Raw genomic sequence first — 14,390 nt, forward strand, 5'->3', positions numbered from 1 at the left:
GTCTATGAGACGCACGAGATTTCGCCACTTTGGTTTGGCACGATTCTTCTTCTTCCTTTTATCAAAAATCCCTAAAATTTTTTTTGCACACAATCACTCTTGTTCTCGCTGTATGGTACGAAGAAATGGACCCTGTTCGTCTCCTAGTTCAACTCTTAAAGATGAAAACATTTGACGGTTGCTCCTTTCATGCCGATCTCATAATTTTGTGGATGATTCTGCGTTATACTCCCCGACTAAGACAAAGGTTCTTCCTCTTTTCTGTAGGCTTTTGAAATCGATTTACCACCATCATAACAAGTCATAACTTGTAGTGTCAGAGGCAATATCACTTTAAAATTTATGCTCACGTTAATCTCAACAAACTCCAAAAGACATACATACTTTCGAAGTATGTCTTGCTAGAATAAATAATCATCTTTTTTGGCACAACTAGAGTTGGAACTGCACATAAGGATATTCTCACGAACTTGATTACAATGATAATTGTATTAGAATTATGGCCTAAGCCTTGTTCTTACCAATGAATAATCCTATGAGTTGTGAACCATAAATTGCACTTGGTAAGACACAAATCCGGCTAGCTTAAAATTGGCCAATTTGGTAAAGTCTTATGCCATATTTATCAGCTTCTCTTGGACGGTTATTGACAATGCTCATTTAAGTAGGTTGGGCCAACAAATTCTACTAAGTAGATGTTTATGATAACTTGGAATGATAAAAGCACAATTTCTTTATCTTATTCATCACTATTTTACCCCTATCTCCTTTGAGCTATAAATGGTACATTTTCTTTCCTAAATCAAATTGATGCTACTAAAACAAAATATCATAAAACCTATACACAATTTTAATCAATAGTTCAATTTTTTGATTGAGAGGAGCAATTAACTGTTAAAGGTTTACACCATTGGAAATCTTGAAGCCCTCTCTGTGCAAAATTAATCATTATAGAGGTTTACACCAATGGGATCTTGAAGACCTCTATTTGTGCAAAATCTCTGGGAAATATATTATCTAATATTAATTTATCTTCTAAAATTGATTTGGAAATATCTGAACAAAACATGCTAGTGAATTTTAGAGTCTACACTGAAACATTTAAATCCTCTTATTTATGTCTCTATGATCGTTTTATTGTTTTTATCATATATGTGTCTGTTTTCCTAGATGTTTGTCTCTCCTTTGATCTTTTTGATCTCTTTGGCTTAAAAAGTGCCATTTGTTTGGCATTTCTTTTACTACTGTCATTTTTTTGAGAGTGTTCTATCAGTAGCGTTGAGGCTCAACGAGCAAATCTCTTTGCTAGTTCATCTTTAACTAAGAAGAATTTGCCTATCAGTCATAGTTCAAGGCCCATTTTGAACACTAAGTATTTTTTACTGCTTTACTCCTTTAGTTATTGCTCTTTCCACTATTCCTACTCAATTCCAATTTGGTGTTTTATCCGAGATATATAATGCGATGAACAAACTTTTTTGTATCTTCTTATTTACTCTAGTTGAAGTTGAGGTCCTTCAACTTCAAGAACAATGGTAACCACACATCTCTAATTGTCCAACAATTTCCACACATTTGTTTGAATGCATTCTTCTTCTTCTTATTGTTTTTTTATGTTTGTCCTTCACATGTTGATTTTCATATCTTTTTTATTTGTCATTGACGCGTGGTTTACCTGCTGCAGCCCAGCTGTGGTGGAAGGGCTGGACTAACGAGTCTAGCCAGGGAGTTTAGGGCTTACCTGATTGGTCCAGGAAGCTTTGTCGCCAAAGGGTGAGGGTTCTCCCTTTCCTATTATACCACCCACCTCCTTTGCTTATTTTTTTCCCTTTCTTTTATATTCCTTTTCCTTTAGATTCTCTTCCCATTCAACCCCTCTCCTTTTCTATTACATTTAGTATCAGCTATTATATATATGTTGATCTGCTTGCTTAGAGAGTAGTTTTTTATTGTTTGCTGATTTCTGATTTCTGCGTCCGGGCGTTTCTTCATCGCGAGGTCTGTATTCGATGTCAAGAAGGTATTCTGGTTGAAACTCGTCCGAGGTGGTGATTATCTCTGCTCTTTCCTTCTCTTCCTGCTGTGTCCTAGTCCTCCACAGTCCTACTTGTAGCTAACTTCCTCCAGTCCCTTATAGTAGGCTGCCACTTCCTATAGTCCCCTCCGACCGGTCCAGACAGGCTATCATTGCTTCCTGGCCGTCCAGAATCGACGCACCTTCTCCAGACACTGTTTAGACCCGCCGCAACCCTTCCCCATACTTGCCAGGCTCTGATATAGATCCCGTCATCACCTCCCCTGCAGTAATAACAAAAAGTTTAAATAAGAAATAATAATAATTATAATACTAATAAAAATTCAAATAGGCACGAAGATAAGCACCTATTCGGCTACGACTTAAGAGTCGTATTACATCATTTGAACCATTGAACGAGAGATCGAGAGGGAGAATAAAGAGATTGGGAGAGAGATCTCGTGTATTCCCTAACTGATTGAAGGAAGAAAGAGGAAGAAGGGAACGTGCGACATTTCTATCCTTGCTTACAGGGGAAGGAGATGGAGACGTCGATCGCTTGTCATGTCGCGTTCGTGTGCAGAGGAAGCCGCGATCGAGAGGAATAAGGGAGCCATGAGGTAGTCAAGGCCAAAGAAGACTTTGGTGCTATGCTCATGTCGAGGAAGAAGAGGATGGAGATCGCAGGTGCTATTTACGTCGAAGCCAACGATCCTTGTGTGCAGCTTGTGCAGAGGATGTAGGTCCTGCGCGTGTTATGTGGGGATGAGTCGGGAGCAAAGGAGAGGAGGAAGAAGGGAAGGATCTGCGAAATCTTTCGTGCATATTATATGACCCAAAAGCGAGCCGCATGTATGGGATTGAATCTTCATTTAAGTATCAGATGCTTTTAAGTTTTACATATATAAATTAACGTAATTAAATAGATTGTAATATTAATAATTAAATTTTATGAATTTAAATCAGACATTATTAGAGGTAGACCTAGGAAGACTTGGGCTTATTGTATAAAAAATGATCTTAGTTTACTAGAACTAAATGAAAATATGCCACTTAACAGAACGCAATGGAGAAAAAGGATTCATGTAGCCGACCCCACGTAGTGGGATTAAGACTTTGTTTTTGTTGTATTATTAGTGGATGATTGCTTGGGATGGACTATCGAGTCGAACAATTATTGGTAAAGTATGTTAGGGTTATATTAATTACTTGGATGGGAAATATCGATTTACTGGTTAAATGTTAATAATAGGTTTAATTTAATCAGATAAAGTAGAGGATTAGAGGCTGAATCAATTCTAGTTATAAAAAAGAGAGAATTCTGTGTAAGGAAGCAAATATAAAATTTTAAGGTAAGAATTTGTATAATTACTTATTTGTCATTTATGTCATTTGATATTGTCGACCTCATTTTGAGGTCATTTCTTCTCTTCTTAGATTATAGGATCTAGCTCTAAGGCTTCCTATCGACTATCTTAGAGGACTAGAGCTGGGACCCACCTCTTTTTAAAAATTTGAACCACTTCCCGTTTCTCTTGCGGTGTCTCGCCTGGGTGGTCTCGAACCATCATCTTTTGGTCGAGTGGTTAAGGACCAAAATGTGGGAAATCAAAGAGAAGTTCCCAATAGGATCTCAAGCCCTAGGGAAATCCCTTTATGACTTTATCAATACACCTACACACACAAAATCCACTAAGTTGCGCAAAGTCGGACAAAAATTGAACTTAAACAGGGTGAAAAATGTGAATTTGTCCAGACAACACCCGATGACGAAATGGACTACTCCGGCGCGTCCGGGACATCGTTTTTAGCTAGGGAGGACACCCATATTGTCATAATTCTACACACATGTAAATCACACGCAAATCGATAAATCTATCAAAATGACATTGGATGACGAAACGAACCGCGTCGGCGCGACTGAAACGTCAAAGTTATCTAGAAATGACATCCAATGAATTTGCCATGATTTCATGCACAAGCGAAAATGCACAAATCGAGATTTTCAAATATTAACATAATAATAATAATAATAATAATAATAATAATAATAATCATAATAATAATAATAATAATAATAATAAGATCCTACTTAATCCCACTCACGCACGTAGACTCGCAACCCAGGTACACTCCTCTGTCTCGCACGAGCCTAACCAACCCCAATCCCTCTTCTCCTCACTCGGTCCTGCCGCACGATCGCCTTCTCCTCTCCCGCGATCGGCCGCACCAAAGCAGAACCCTAGCTCGGGCGTCTCCTGGTTCAATCGCGAGCTCTCCATCGTTTGACTTCTCCTCTTCTGCTTGAGCTACTCGACCGAACGGCTCGCCAATCGCGTGCCTGCCACGTGCCCGACCTTCCTCTGCCCTTGGCCGCATTTCCTCTTCCCTAAATGCATTTATCCTCTCTCTTTACCTGATTCGACCAGCTTTCCACTGGTAGGTGAAGGTGAGTTTTCTCCTATCTTTGCTATAAAAACCCCACCTTGGGGAGGTCTTTGAGGTTGGCCGAAAATTCAAAAGAAGGGTGGAGGTGTTGCCAAAATATTGTCTTGCGTGAATTTCATGTTCAGTTGCTCGACACTATCGCTTGGCTGGGTATTCTTGATGGTTGGCTCGGTATTCTTGATGGTTGGCTCGATATTCTTGCTTGGTTGTGTGTTTGACTACCAAGGTTGGCCGAAAATTTTTGTTTAAGGGGGAGGTGCTACCGGATTTTTGGTTCGCTTGAGCTCCTTGTTTGTTCGACTTTTTGCTGGGTTTCTTGGCCTCCTTGCTGGTTCACTCGATACTTTTGCTTGGTTATTTGTTTGACCACTGAGATAAAAACATTTTGCTTCATGGTTTGGCATTCATGTTTGTTGGAAGTTCTTTTTGTGGCAAAGTTTAACTAGTTAGCCTATTAGTGTCTCTTTTTCCCTTCTTGTTGCAAGCTCTACAATCTCTTATTTTATTGAAAATGGCATCAAATACATATGGTTTTGGTATCACATTTTAGGTTGAGGCTTTGAATAGCATGCTATACTTTCTTTTACTAAAGCTTCTTTGGGCTTAATGTGTTCCACTTGGTTGATTTGGGGGTTTGCATCTTTATGAGGTGCATGTGCACGGGTGTGGTATTCTCCTGCTTCCTAACTCTAATGCACGGTTTTATGCATGTTAAAATGTGACGCGTTGCTTGGATTAGGGCATTAAGCTGGCTTATTTTGGTTTTTTTTTTCAAAAAAAAGGAAGGGAAGAAAGGTGGGGGGATGTTTCGGCTAGCCTTGGTATGGAGAGGTTTGATAGGGCTTGTTACTTTGCTTTCACTCAATTAATTTCTTAGCTTTGATGTTTGCTTTTTTAACCACTTCATAATCACAAATGGTAGCATGGCATGTGTAAGAAAAAGCAGCATGGTAGTTTGGAGGAGCTAAATCTCACATTCATGCTTTATAAATATTGATGCTTCTCTTTTACCTATGTTAGTTGTATTTTCTTTGGAATGTTGGAGTGCCTATTTAGAAGATCCTTTACTTGCTAGCTGTCTTGGTAAAATCTGAGCAATATTTGGTAGTTTCAGACGTGTGTCTATTTGGGCTAAACCTTGTTGGTTTGGGGAGGGCCCCTAGAGGTTCTTTTGTAGGCTTGAAATGTTGGGTTCTTGGCTCTTTACTTGGGCAGCAGTTTTGCAATGCTTGGGGAAGTAGTTTGTAACCCCTCTTCTCTTTACTTGTAGCCACATTGCCTATGCTTGAGAGGTACATTCCACAGTGTTAGGTTGAGGTAAAATGTATTTTTGATGCAATCCAAATGGTTTAGTGGCTTGTTTTACAAAATCTAAAAAAACTTTGCCTTGTTCTTTTGCAAAATCTGAAATGTTTGGGTGGTGTATTTGCAAAATCTGAAATGTTTGCGTGGTCCATTTGCTAAATCTGAAGGCTTTAAATGTTCTATTTGAAAAAATTTGGAAAATCTCAAAGCTTTACATTTGCAAAAATCTGAAATTTTTTGTGTTCTATTTGGAAAGTTTGGTCTCTTAAATATGAAATGTTGAGCATGCGTGGTATGGTGGTGGCCATTTTTCACTTGTTTGCTTTTCCTTGCTTAAGTTATGGAAGAGACGCCTATGAAATGCTACTTGATATCCACTATTGTTGGATTGGAATAGGTTCAGGAGCTTTTCTTCGCTCCCCATCTCGCTGTTTTTTGGAAGAAATACAAGTTTTGTTTTTAGAGGAGTTCTAGGGCCATTGAATTCCTATTTGTTTGCAATATTTGACATTTAAGCTTTACCTTTTTATACTTACAAGAAATACATTCATTTCAATGACTTTCTCCATTTGTTGTGCAATGAATTTTAGTGTTTGCCCTTCAATCATATTTCATATGAGTGCACTTGGGAAACTCAATCACGTCTTTTGTTGTTCGATATGGATAAGCTTTGGATACATATATGTTATGCTACATTTGATCAATAGTAAGTGTTGATATTGCACCTGTTAGAGCTTATGCGTGGATTCATGTTGAACTTAGCCTGATATGGAAGAGATTGATACAAGGTTTTGAAACACTTCAGTGTTGCTTTGAAGCAGCTTTTGAGCATTGTTTTGAAGCATGATTGGGCTGCACTTGAGGCCCTCTTTTATGAGGTTTAAATTGCATTTTGAAGCTTTATTCGTTAAAGTTTAAGTTGCATTTTGAGGCCTTATTCGTTAAGGTTTAAGTTGCATTTTGAGGCTTTTATACATTGATTTGGACATTTTTAAGTGCTGATTTTTGGAGGCATTTGCGCACATTTTTGGGGTTGATTTGATCTTTGTTTTGAAAGAATTTAAACGTTTTTAGGCCGATTCACTTGCGGTTTTGTCCCTTAGCTGATTTTTTTAGAAGTGGATCGGCCTCCAATTTTTCGTTGATTTTTTTTGCAATGATTAAATTAAAAATGAGAATTTTTTATTTAATTATTTTCATGATTGATTTACGGCCTTAAAAAAATAAAAAAAAGAAAGGGGAGGGAATAAAAAAAATTGATTCTTAGTCTGTTGAGATGATTGAAATCTAAAGGAGAAATATGGTAGCCAATCATTCAATATTTCTTTTACATAAGAAGTATAAAATTGTAATTGTGAGAATTGGGCAAAAGTAGGAGCTTAAATGATTGAAGAGTCAGGGGCATGAATTGAAAGATCAATAGACATTGGTTAGACTTAAGCCCAATTGTTTTAATTAGGATTGAAACACATTTCACAAATTTTTTTGCCAAAACTATAGGTTGACTCCCTAGGACTTAAGAGTCGGATATTGAGCTAAGTTTGATGTAAAGATGTTCGAGGATTAGTTGGAAACACTTAATTGAGGACATAACACTTTAAAATACTTCAAGCTCAAGCTAAAGTGTAGGCCTCCTAGATTTTAGGTACATACCCTAGGTGAGAGTTCATCTACCTAATTTTCAAATAGTCGCTGAAACTAGGCACGACCCTAATTCACAAGTTAGTTAAAGCAATATACAAGGTATGCACTAGGCTGTGGTTTATGACTGATTAATTAAATCAATTAATGAAATTCTTTTCATAACTTGACTTAAAATGAAACCCAATGCTCCATGATTTGAGCTTGAGCTTTACACTCAAATCCTCCTGGCAATTGGGGATATTCCCAATGTCACATATAAATCACCCACCTTGGTCCTTTATATGTGATCTATTTTGTTTTATTTGTATCTTTTTTTTCTATGATTTGTTTTGAGTCTCTGTGGGTCGATTTTAGTTTTCCTCAGGGCTTTCCATGTGCTACTCCGTCATTTATTTTGTTATACATAAACACATATTTGTCCTGCTAGCTGAATTTCTCTACTATACTGTTACCTGCGACGTTGATCTCATTTACAGGTGCAACAATAACAAGAAACTCAGGTAGCCAAAGTTTATAGTACATTTATAGCACTTTACTGCATTTTCTTATACTGTTTTTTTGCCGCACTTATACTGTTTTCATTTACTATTCTTCATTATAACATAATTTGTTTATGGATGCTTTAAGTTAACTACAAAACCTTTAGGATATAGTCTGGTTTAGGAGATATACAACAGTTAGTCACCAAATAACAATATTGCACATTCACATATAAGACATTAAATTTGAAACTACTACTACATGGGACATGGAGCAAGTTTTCGTGGGCAGCACGACCAGAATGTAGCGGATGGAGGATGAAGATCTGCAACAGTACCACAAGTTCACATCAGCTAAACCTTTCTGTAAAATAAATAAAAACCCATAGGACTTCAATGTAGTTTGCTTAGCGAAATGTAAATCCTCACTTTATCTTTAGGCTTTTGCACAACCCTGTTGTGTAATTATAAGTCATAACACTTCTAGGATTCTGAGGTTACCGTCCGGTACAATGTAAATCCTCATATTTTTTTAGGTTATTTGCACAATCAGATATCGTGTGAATGTAAGTCCTAAATTCTAAAAATAAATTGCAGGATTAAACATTGAATAACATTATTTCAAAGTAAAGCCAAACAATAGGATGGTTGAGAAGTCACCAGGGTTTCCACTGGATCTGTGATATCCCCTACTCTTCATTCCTTTGGATTCCTTAAAATAACTGTTCATATTTGTGCCATTCTCATTTGATTTTTTCGTGTCCAATTTTGGAAGCCTAAACTTAGAAATCTTGAAATTGATCTTAATCGAGAGTTTTCTTAAGTGACTCCTGTCATTTAAGATGTAATTAACTATAGGGGTTTGTCTCTATAAGAAACTTGAAACCCAGGTAAAATAAACTCTATCTAATCCTCATATTAGATAGAGAAACTTGTCGGTCTCATATAAAAGGTTTCACAGACTAAACAGATGTCACAAACTCCTTAGTTTAGGTAATTGAACCTACTGTCAAGTGGTATGCTTATCATTCGAAATAGTGTATTACTTGTAGTATTGCGTTCAAACATCAAAACTATTCAATATGTGAGACTCGTTTGGTCTCATCTATTTTAAATTAAAATGTTACTTTCAAAAATCATAATTATATTAAAACTATTTTTCATATTTTACAAAAAAAAATCATCATCCCTTCCAAAAATAACTGCCGACAGATATATTAGGTATTCTTTTAAGAATAGGATTCTTATGAAATGATATGCACATTCATTTAATATAGGTGGTTGTCCAAATAAGTTAGTGAAGGGTTAAACTATTTCAGAGGTCTCTTGAAAGTAAAGGCGAGTGCTTATTTTCTTCTATGCATTAAATTAATATTTTTTAAATAAATAATTGTTTTATTAAATAGTTTAAAACATATATTTCATTGATGTATGATATTTTAAAAGTGAAATGATATCACAAATAAGATGAAATAATTGACATGTGAATGTACATTTTAAAAAATTTAATTGATATGAAATGTTTAGTAAATGATTAAGTTATCTATGATTACCCCCAGATGATACTGACAGTGGATGCGATATACCCTTGCATGTTATAAGAAATGGTAAAATTGTACCTTCAGGTGCAATTTGAGGATACATTTTTTAGGGTACCTTTAGATACATTTTTTAGGGTGTTTTCGGACATATTTTTGAGGATGCCTTCGGACATGACGGTAATCTTGTTATGTCTATTAAAGATGTTAAAATGGTAAATATGATAAAATCAAAGTGAAAGTTCAAGGCTTTACAAATCAATGAACTGTATTTTTCTTTTGGTCATTCATGCATAACATAACATATTAATTTAATACATATTAGACTATAATTACTCACTAAATCATACTTATAGTCGTAATTAATATTTTCTTTCAGGAGAATAAAAACTTTAGGTTGATATATTTGGTAAGGGATTTTTTTTTTACAGAAGGAGAACTGCAGCTGATAAGTATTAGTTTGTGTTGTGATTTTAATTTTCTTATGTTTACTTCTATATATAGATAATTTATATGCTGATTTGAGATTGTTGTCTACAGATGTTGTTTCTCGTTGTTTAAATTTTATTGCACTTTGTGGATTAGTGGCTCTTTTATATCTATTGGATGTCTGAAATATTTTTGTGAAATGTAAAATATAATTTTAATACCGTCTGACGACAATTTCAACCATAGTTAATTCTAAGCATAGTGCCGGTGTTTGAAATATTTTTGTGAAATGTAAAGTATAATTTTAATACCGTCTGACGACAATTTCAGCCATAGTTAATTCTAATCGTAGTGCCGGATCGTGACATCTGCTGCCGACCGCCTGATCTACTCCTACTGCCCCCGCCACACTTTTCCTTCTTGCCTCCAGAACCTGCCATCCTTTCCCCTCACAGCTATTCTATCTCTTGCCCCAGACTACTAGACCACCTTGCCACAGCCATTTGACATGATTCACCATCGTTGACCTCGCCCTTAGGCTCAGTTGTGCTTTGTGCTATTTATTTCCTGCTTTAAAATCTCTTATTGTAATTTCTTTGAAATTTCATCAATAATTTTTGCGTTATGTTATTCCTTTTGGATTAACTCCGGTATCAGGCCTGAATTCTTTCTCCTGCAAAAGATATTTATATACTACTAATTTCATTCTTACCTGTTGCAGCTTTGGGTGAGCCATGGTAGTAAGGCTGCAGAGGATAAACACTTTTTCGACTTTCATCTTGCACCTTTTTACAGAATAGAACAGGTCTGCCTATAAACTCTCAAATATGTAATTGTTTTCTCTAAAGCAATAAATTATTATAAATTCCTTTTTTTGTTCCTGATAATTAATATTCATGATTAACATGTCATCCTTAAAATTTTTATTATATTGAGCTGTTTTTTTAAGCCAATCATTTCTTGATTAAATTATAACTAGAACATTGTTTACTAGTCATCTTCTATAATAAAGATTCCACGTCGAAACTATAGGACACTAATATAGCAATCTTAAGTTCAATTGAAACCATGCAATATCACGTCATTGCACCTTCAATTTGGACCACTTTGGCTGGCATAAACCCTAAAGCAGAGGTAGTTAATTTCATTATAGATAATGGCTTCGGGAAAAAACTACTGCTTTGAAAGGCTGGGTTATATTTTTCCTTCACTTATATGTTGGTTCGATTTCATATTATAGATATTAACTGCTCTTATTGCAGCTTTTATTAGCTACTCTTCCTCTTTCTAAAAATGCCATGGCACCCAGCATTGTAACTGATCAAAACCTGAAATTACTCTTTGAATTGCAAAAGAAGGTATACCAATTTATGCAAACTTTCACCTTCTAAGTCTCTATCTACCTATCTATTGTGATGATTCCTTACTCTATTTTGAAGTCAGGTTGATACATTGCATGCAAATTATTCTGGAAGTAAGGTGTTTCTTGGTGATATTTGCATGAAACCTCTAGATGACAACTGCGCCACGCAAAGTGTCCTTCAGGTAAATGTTGCATGATTCATATTTTTCATTTGATTATTTTACAGAAAGTGGTTTAATTCATAGGAACTCCTCTCTCTCTCTCTTATAAATAGTTGTACTTTTCTAAAATAAATCTGGTGCAATTGCTAGTTTTTTATTTGCCCTGGCTATCAAGGATTAAACTACATATAGTTTGAAGGGGACAAAAAAGTTATGAAATTCATTTTAAGACTTCGATAATAGGCCTAACTAGTCTTGCACAACCAATATTTGTGTTTCAATCCAGTGGAAGGGCACCATATGAACACCCTTATTTGTAATAACCGTATGTAAAAAAATATTCATCTGTAACATTTCACAATAATAAAAAAAAGACATGATGCTCGTGGGAAATCAAAATGAAGCTTATCTCCCTTGTTTCCTTCATTCCACACAAACGAAATAATTGGACGAAAGATAAAGAGGAAGACTGAGGAAGTGAGGGTGAGAGAGAGAGAAAGGGAGTAAGATAAGAAGCCGTTAGGAAGAAGAACAGAGGAAGAAGCTTGTGCCCTAATTGAAGAAGAAGAAAGAAGAAGAAGAATAAGAAGGAGAAGAGGAGAAGGCGGCGACGCAAAACCTAGCTGAAGGAGAAGAGCTACTGGAGGGTCCAATTGAGTGGATCTAGCATGAAGAAGAAAGAGAAGTTGAGGGAGAACCAACCCGAGCAGCCAGGGAGAAAAGGGAAATTGAGCAACACCACCTGCGGGATGAAGAAATGGCCGGTTCGTGCATCTTACAGGAAGAGAGGAAGCCCTTGCGTGCTGGAGAAGGGAGTTAAGCAGCTTTAGCTTTGTTGGCATCCAGGCCAAGGGGAGTTAAGCAGCTTTAGCTTTGTAAGTGCCAGTTCGTGCATCTTACCGAACCGAGTTATGTAATAGGTTATGGTTTGTTTTTCTTTGAGATATTTTTATATTTTTTAATATGATTCACACTCATAGTTTAATAAGAGATTATGTCAATTAATTTTAGGAAGCATAAGAGAAGGGATTGGAAGAAGTTGCAACTATAGTAAGAGGTGAAAAGAATATTAGATTAGGTACCGATGTGCTTAGACAAAAACTGAGGAGGTAAGAATTTAATTTTAAGTTTTAAATTCATTATTTAATTAGGATTCAATATCAATAGGGAGAAAAATATTTTGGATTGGCGAGAAGAGTTAGTGAAAGTAATGGAAGGTTAGGGCTTTATATTCACAAGTAATATTTAAATTAATGTTTTTTAATATTAATATTAATTTGAATATTTAATTTCAAAAATCTAATGTTGAAGAACTTATGAATTGAAAGAATTGACGGATCATGATCATTAACTTGCTAGAAGAAAAAGAAATTTGAAGGAGAAAGAGATAAACTAATTAGCTTGAGGCGGGTGATTATATTTTTATATATCAATAATATTATCTCTAAATGTATGCTTGTTTTCGTCTATGTTCTAGTTCAATTAGATTTAAATTACAACAGCTTCTTCATATTATTAGATATGAAAAATTTGCATGATAAATATGTGTGTTAACATTGCTGCATAATTAGTTTTGTATTAGTTTTCCTAAAAAAATATCAGATTACTATATGACCTTTAAAAGTATGCACGTTGAGAGTCCTACATTAAATAGTTACATAACAGCTTACTTGTGAAATTATTATATTATTGCATCTCATTTTGATCCCAATAAAAGTACATTTATTCATTAGTAGATGAATGCAATTGTATGATAAAAAAGAATATATGTTATGAACATAGAAATAGTTTATATATGTTTGTATATGCATGCTAAGTGGAGGAGTTCACATCCTTTTGGTATAGACATGAGCACTAATTTACTCACACGCGTAGATGTTATTCCACCACCCCATACAACTGTGTTGTTTAGATCTTTAACCGTTGTGTCGAGGGGAGAATATTGACTTGGGGCTGCTTCTTCATATTATTAGATATGAAAAATTTGCATGATAAACATGTGTGTTAACATTGCTGCTTAAATAATTTTATATTAGTTTTCCTAGAAAAATGTCAGATTACTATATGACCTTTAAAAGTATGCACGTTGAGAGTCCTACATTAAATAGTTACATAACAGCTTACTTGTGAAATTATTATATTATTGCATCTCATTTTGATCTCAATAAAAGTACATTTATTCATTAGTAGATGAATGCAATTGTATGATAAAAAAGAATATATGTTATGAACATAGAAATAGTTTATATATGTTTGTATATGCATGCTAAGTGGAAGAGTTAACATCCTTTTGGTATAGACATGAGCACTAATTTACTAACACGCGTAGATGTTATTCCACCACCCCATACAATTGTGTTGTTTAGATCTTTAACCGTCATGCCGAGGGGAGAATATTGACTTGGGGCTAATAGACATCCTTTCACCTTCGACAATTGTGTAATTTAAATCACGAATCACTGTGCCGATAAAATAATATCGGTCATGAGTGCGCTACGTTATGTTTTGAGGGTGCTTATAACACAAATTTGAAAGCTAAGAGTATGAATTATATTAAAGTTTAAGAGATCAAATCTTGCAAAATAAAGTAAAAGAAATTGCATGTAAAAACTCTAGATTTCTTCCACGAGCAAACTTTTATGAGTATATGCTATAAATTATTATATGATTTTCCAGCATATATTAGGAGAAACCAACATAAACATTAAAATTGTGATTACTCCACTGGTTATCTCAGATAACTCATTATATTGTTATAATATTTTTTTTCAGCTTAAACTTTTGAATAAGATGAATGCTAGAGGAGATAATGTTTATAAAACGAAAGGACAACAACCTGAAAGATAACTTTTTATTTGATCAATTTGATTGCTTCATTTAGCGACTCTTTCAATTAATATGTGGATATTTAAATTATGAGTGATGAAATAGAATAATAGAAGACTTAGGGTTTTTTTGCGACATTTTTCTGTCAGCATTGCTTTTCAGGCCGCCACCACAGTTCTGTTT

The 14,390-nt window shown here is 35.1% G+C and overlaps 1 protein-coding gene across 3 annotated transcripts in view; it reads left to right on the forward strand.

Moving 5' to 3' along the window:
* The window catches only part of LOC110030795 (Niemann-Pick C1 protein-like), a gene marked incomplete at its 3' end in the record, with an annotated part of 63,560 nt that overhangs the window by 24,853 nt on the left and 24,317 nt on the right, over nt 1–14,390 (forward strand). For all 3 annotated transcript variants that reach the window (XM_020733718.1, XM_020733735.1, XM_020733727.1), the window contains 3 exon segments: nt 10,579–10,662; nt 11,120–11,215; nt 11,301–11,402. In XM_020733718.1, the coding sequence (XP_020589377.1) occupies nt 10,579–10,662; nt 11,120–11,215; nt 11,301–11,402 (282 nt within the window).

The sequence above is a fragment of the Phalaenopsis equestris genome, unplaced genomic scaffold (assembly GCF_001263595.1).
Source record: "Phalaenopsis equestris unplaced genomic scaffold, ASM126359v1 Scaffold000002, whole genome shotgun sequence".
NCBI lineage: Eukaryota > Viridiplantae > Streptophyta > Magnoliopsida > Asparagales > Orchidaceae > Phalaenopsis > Phalaenopsis equestris.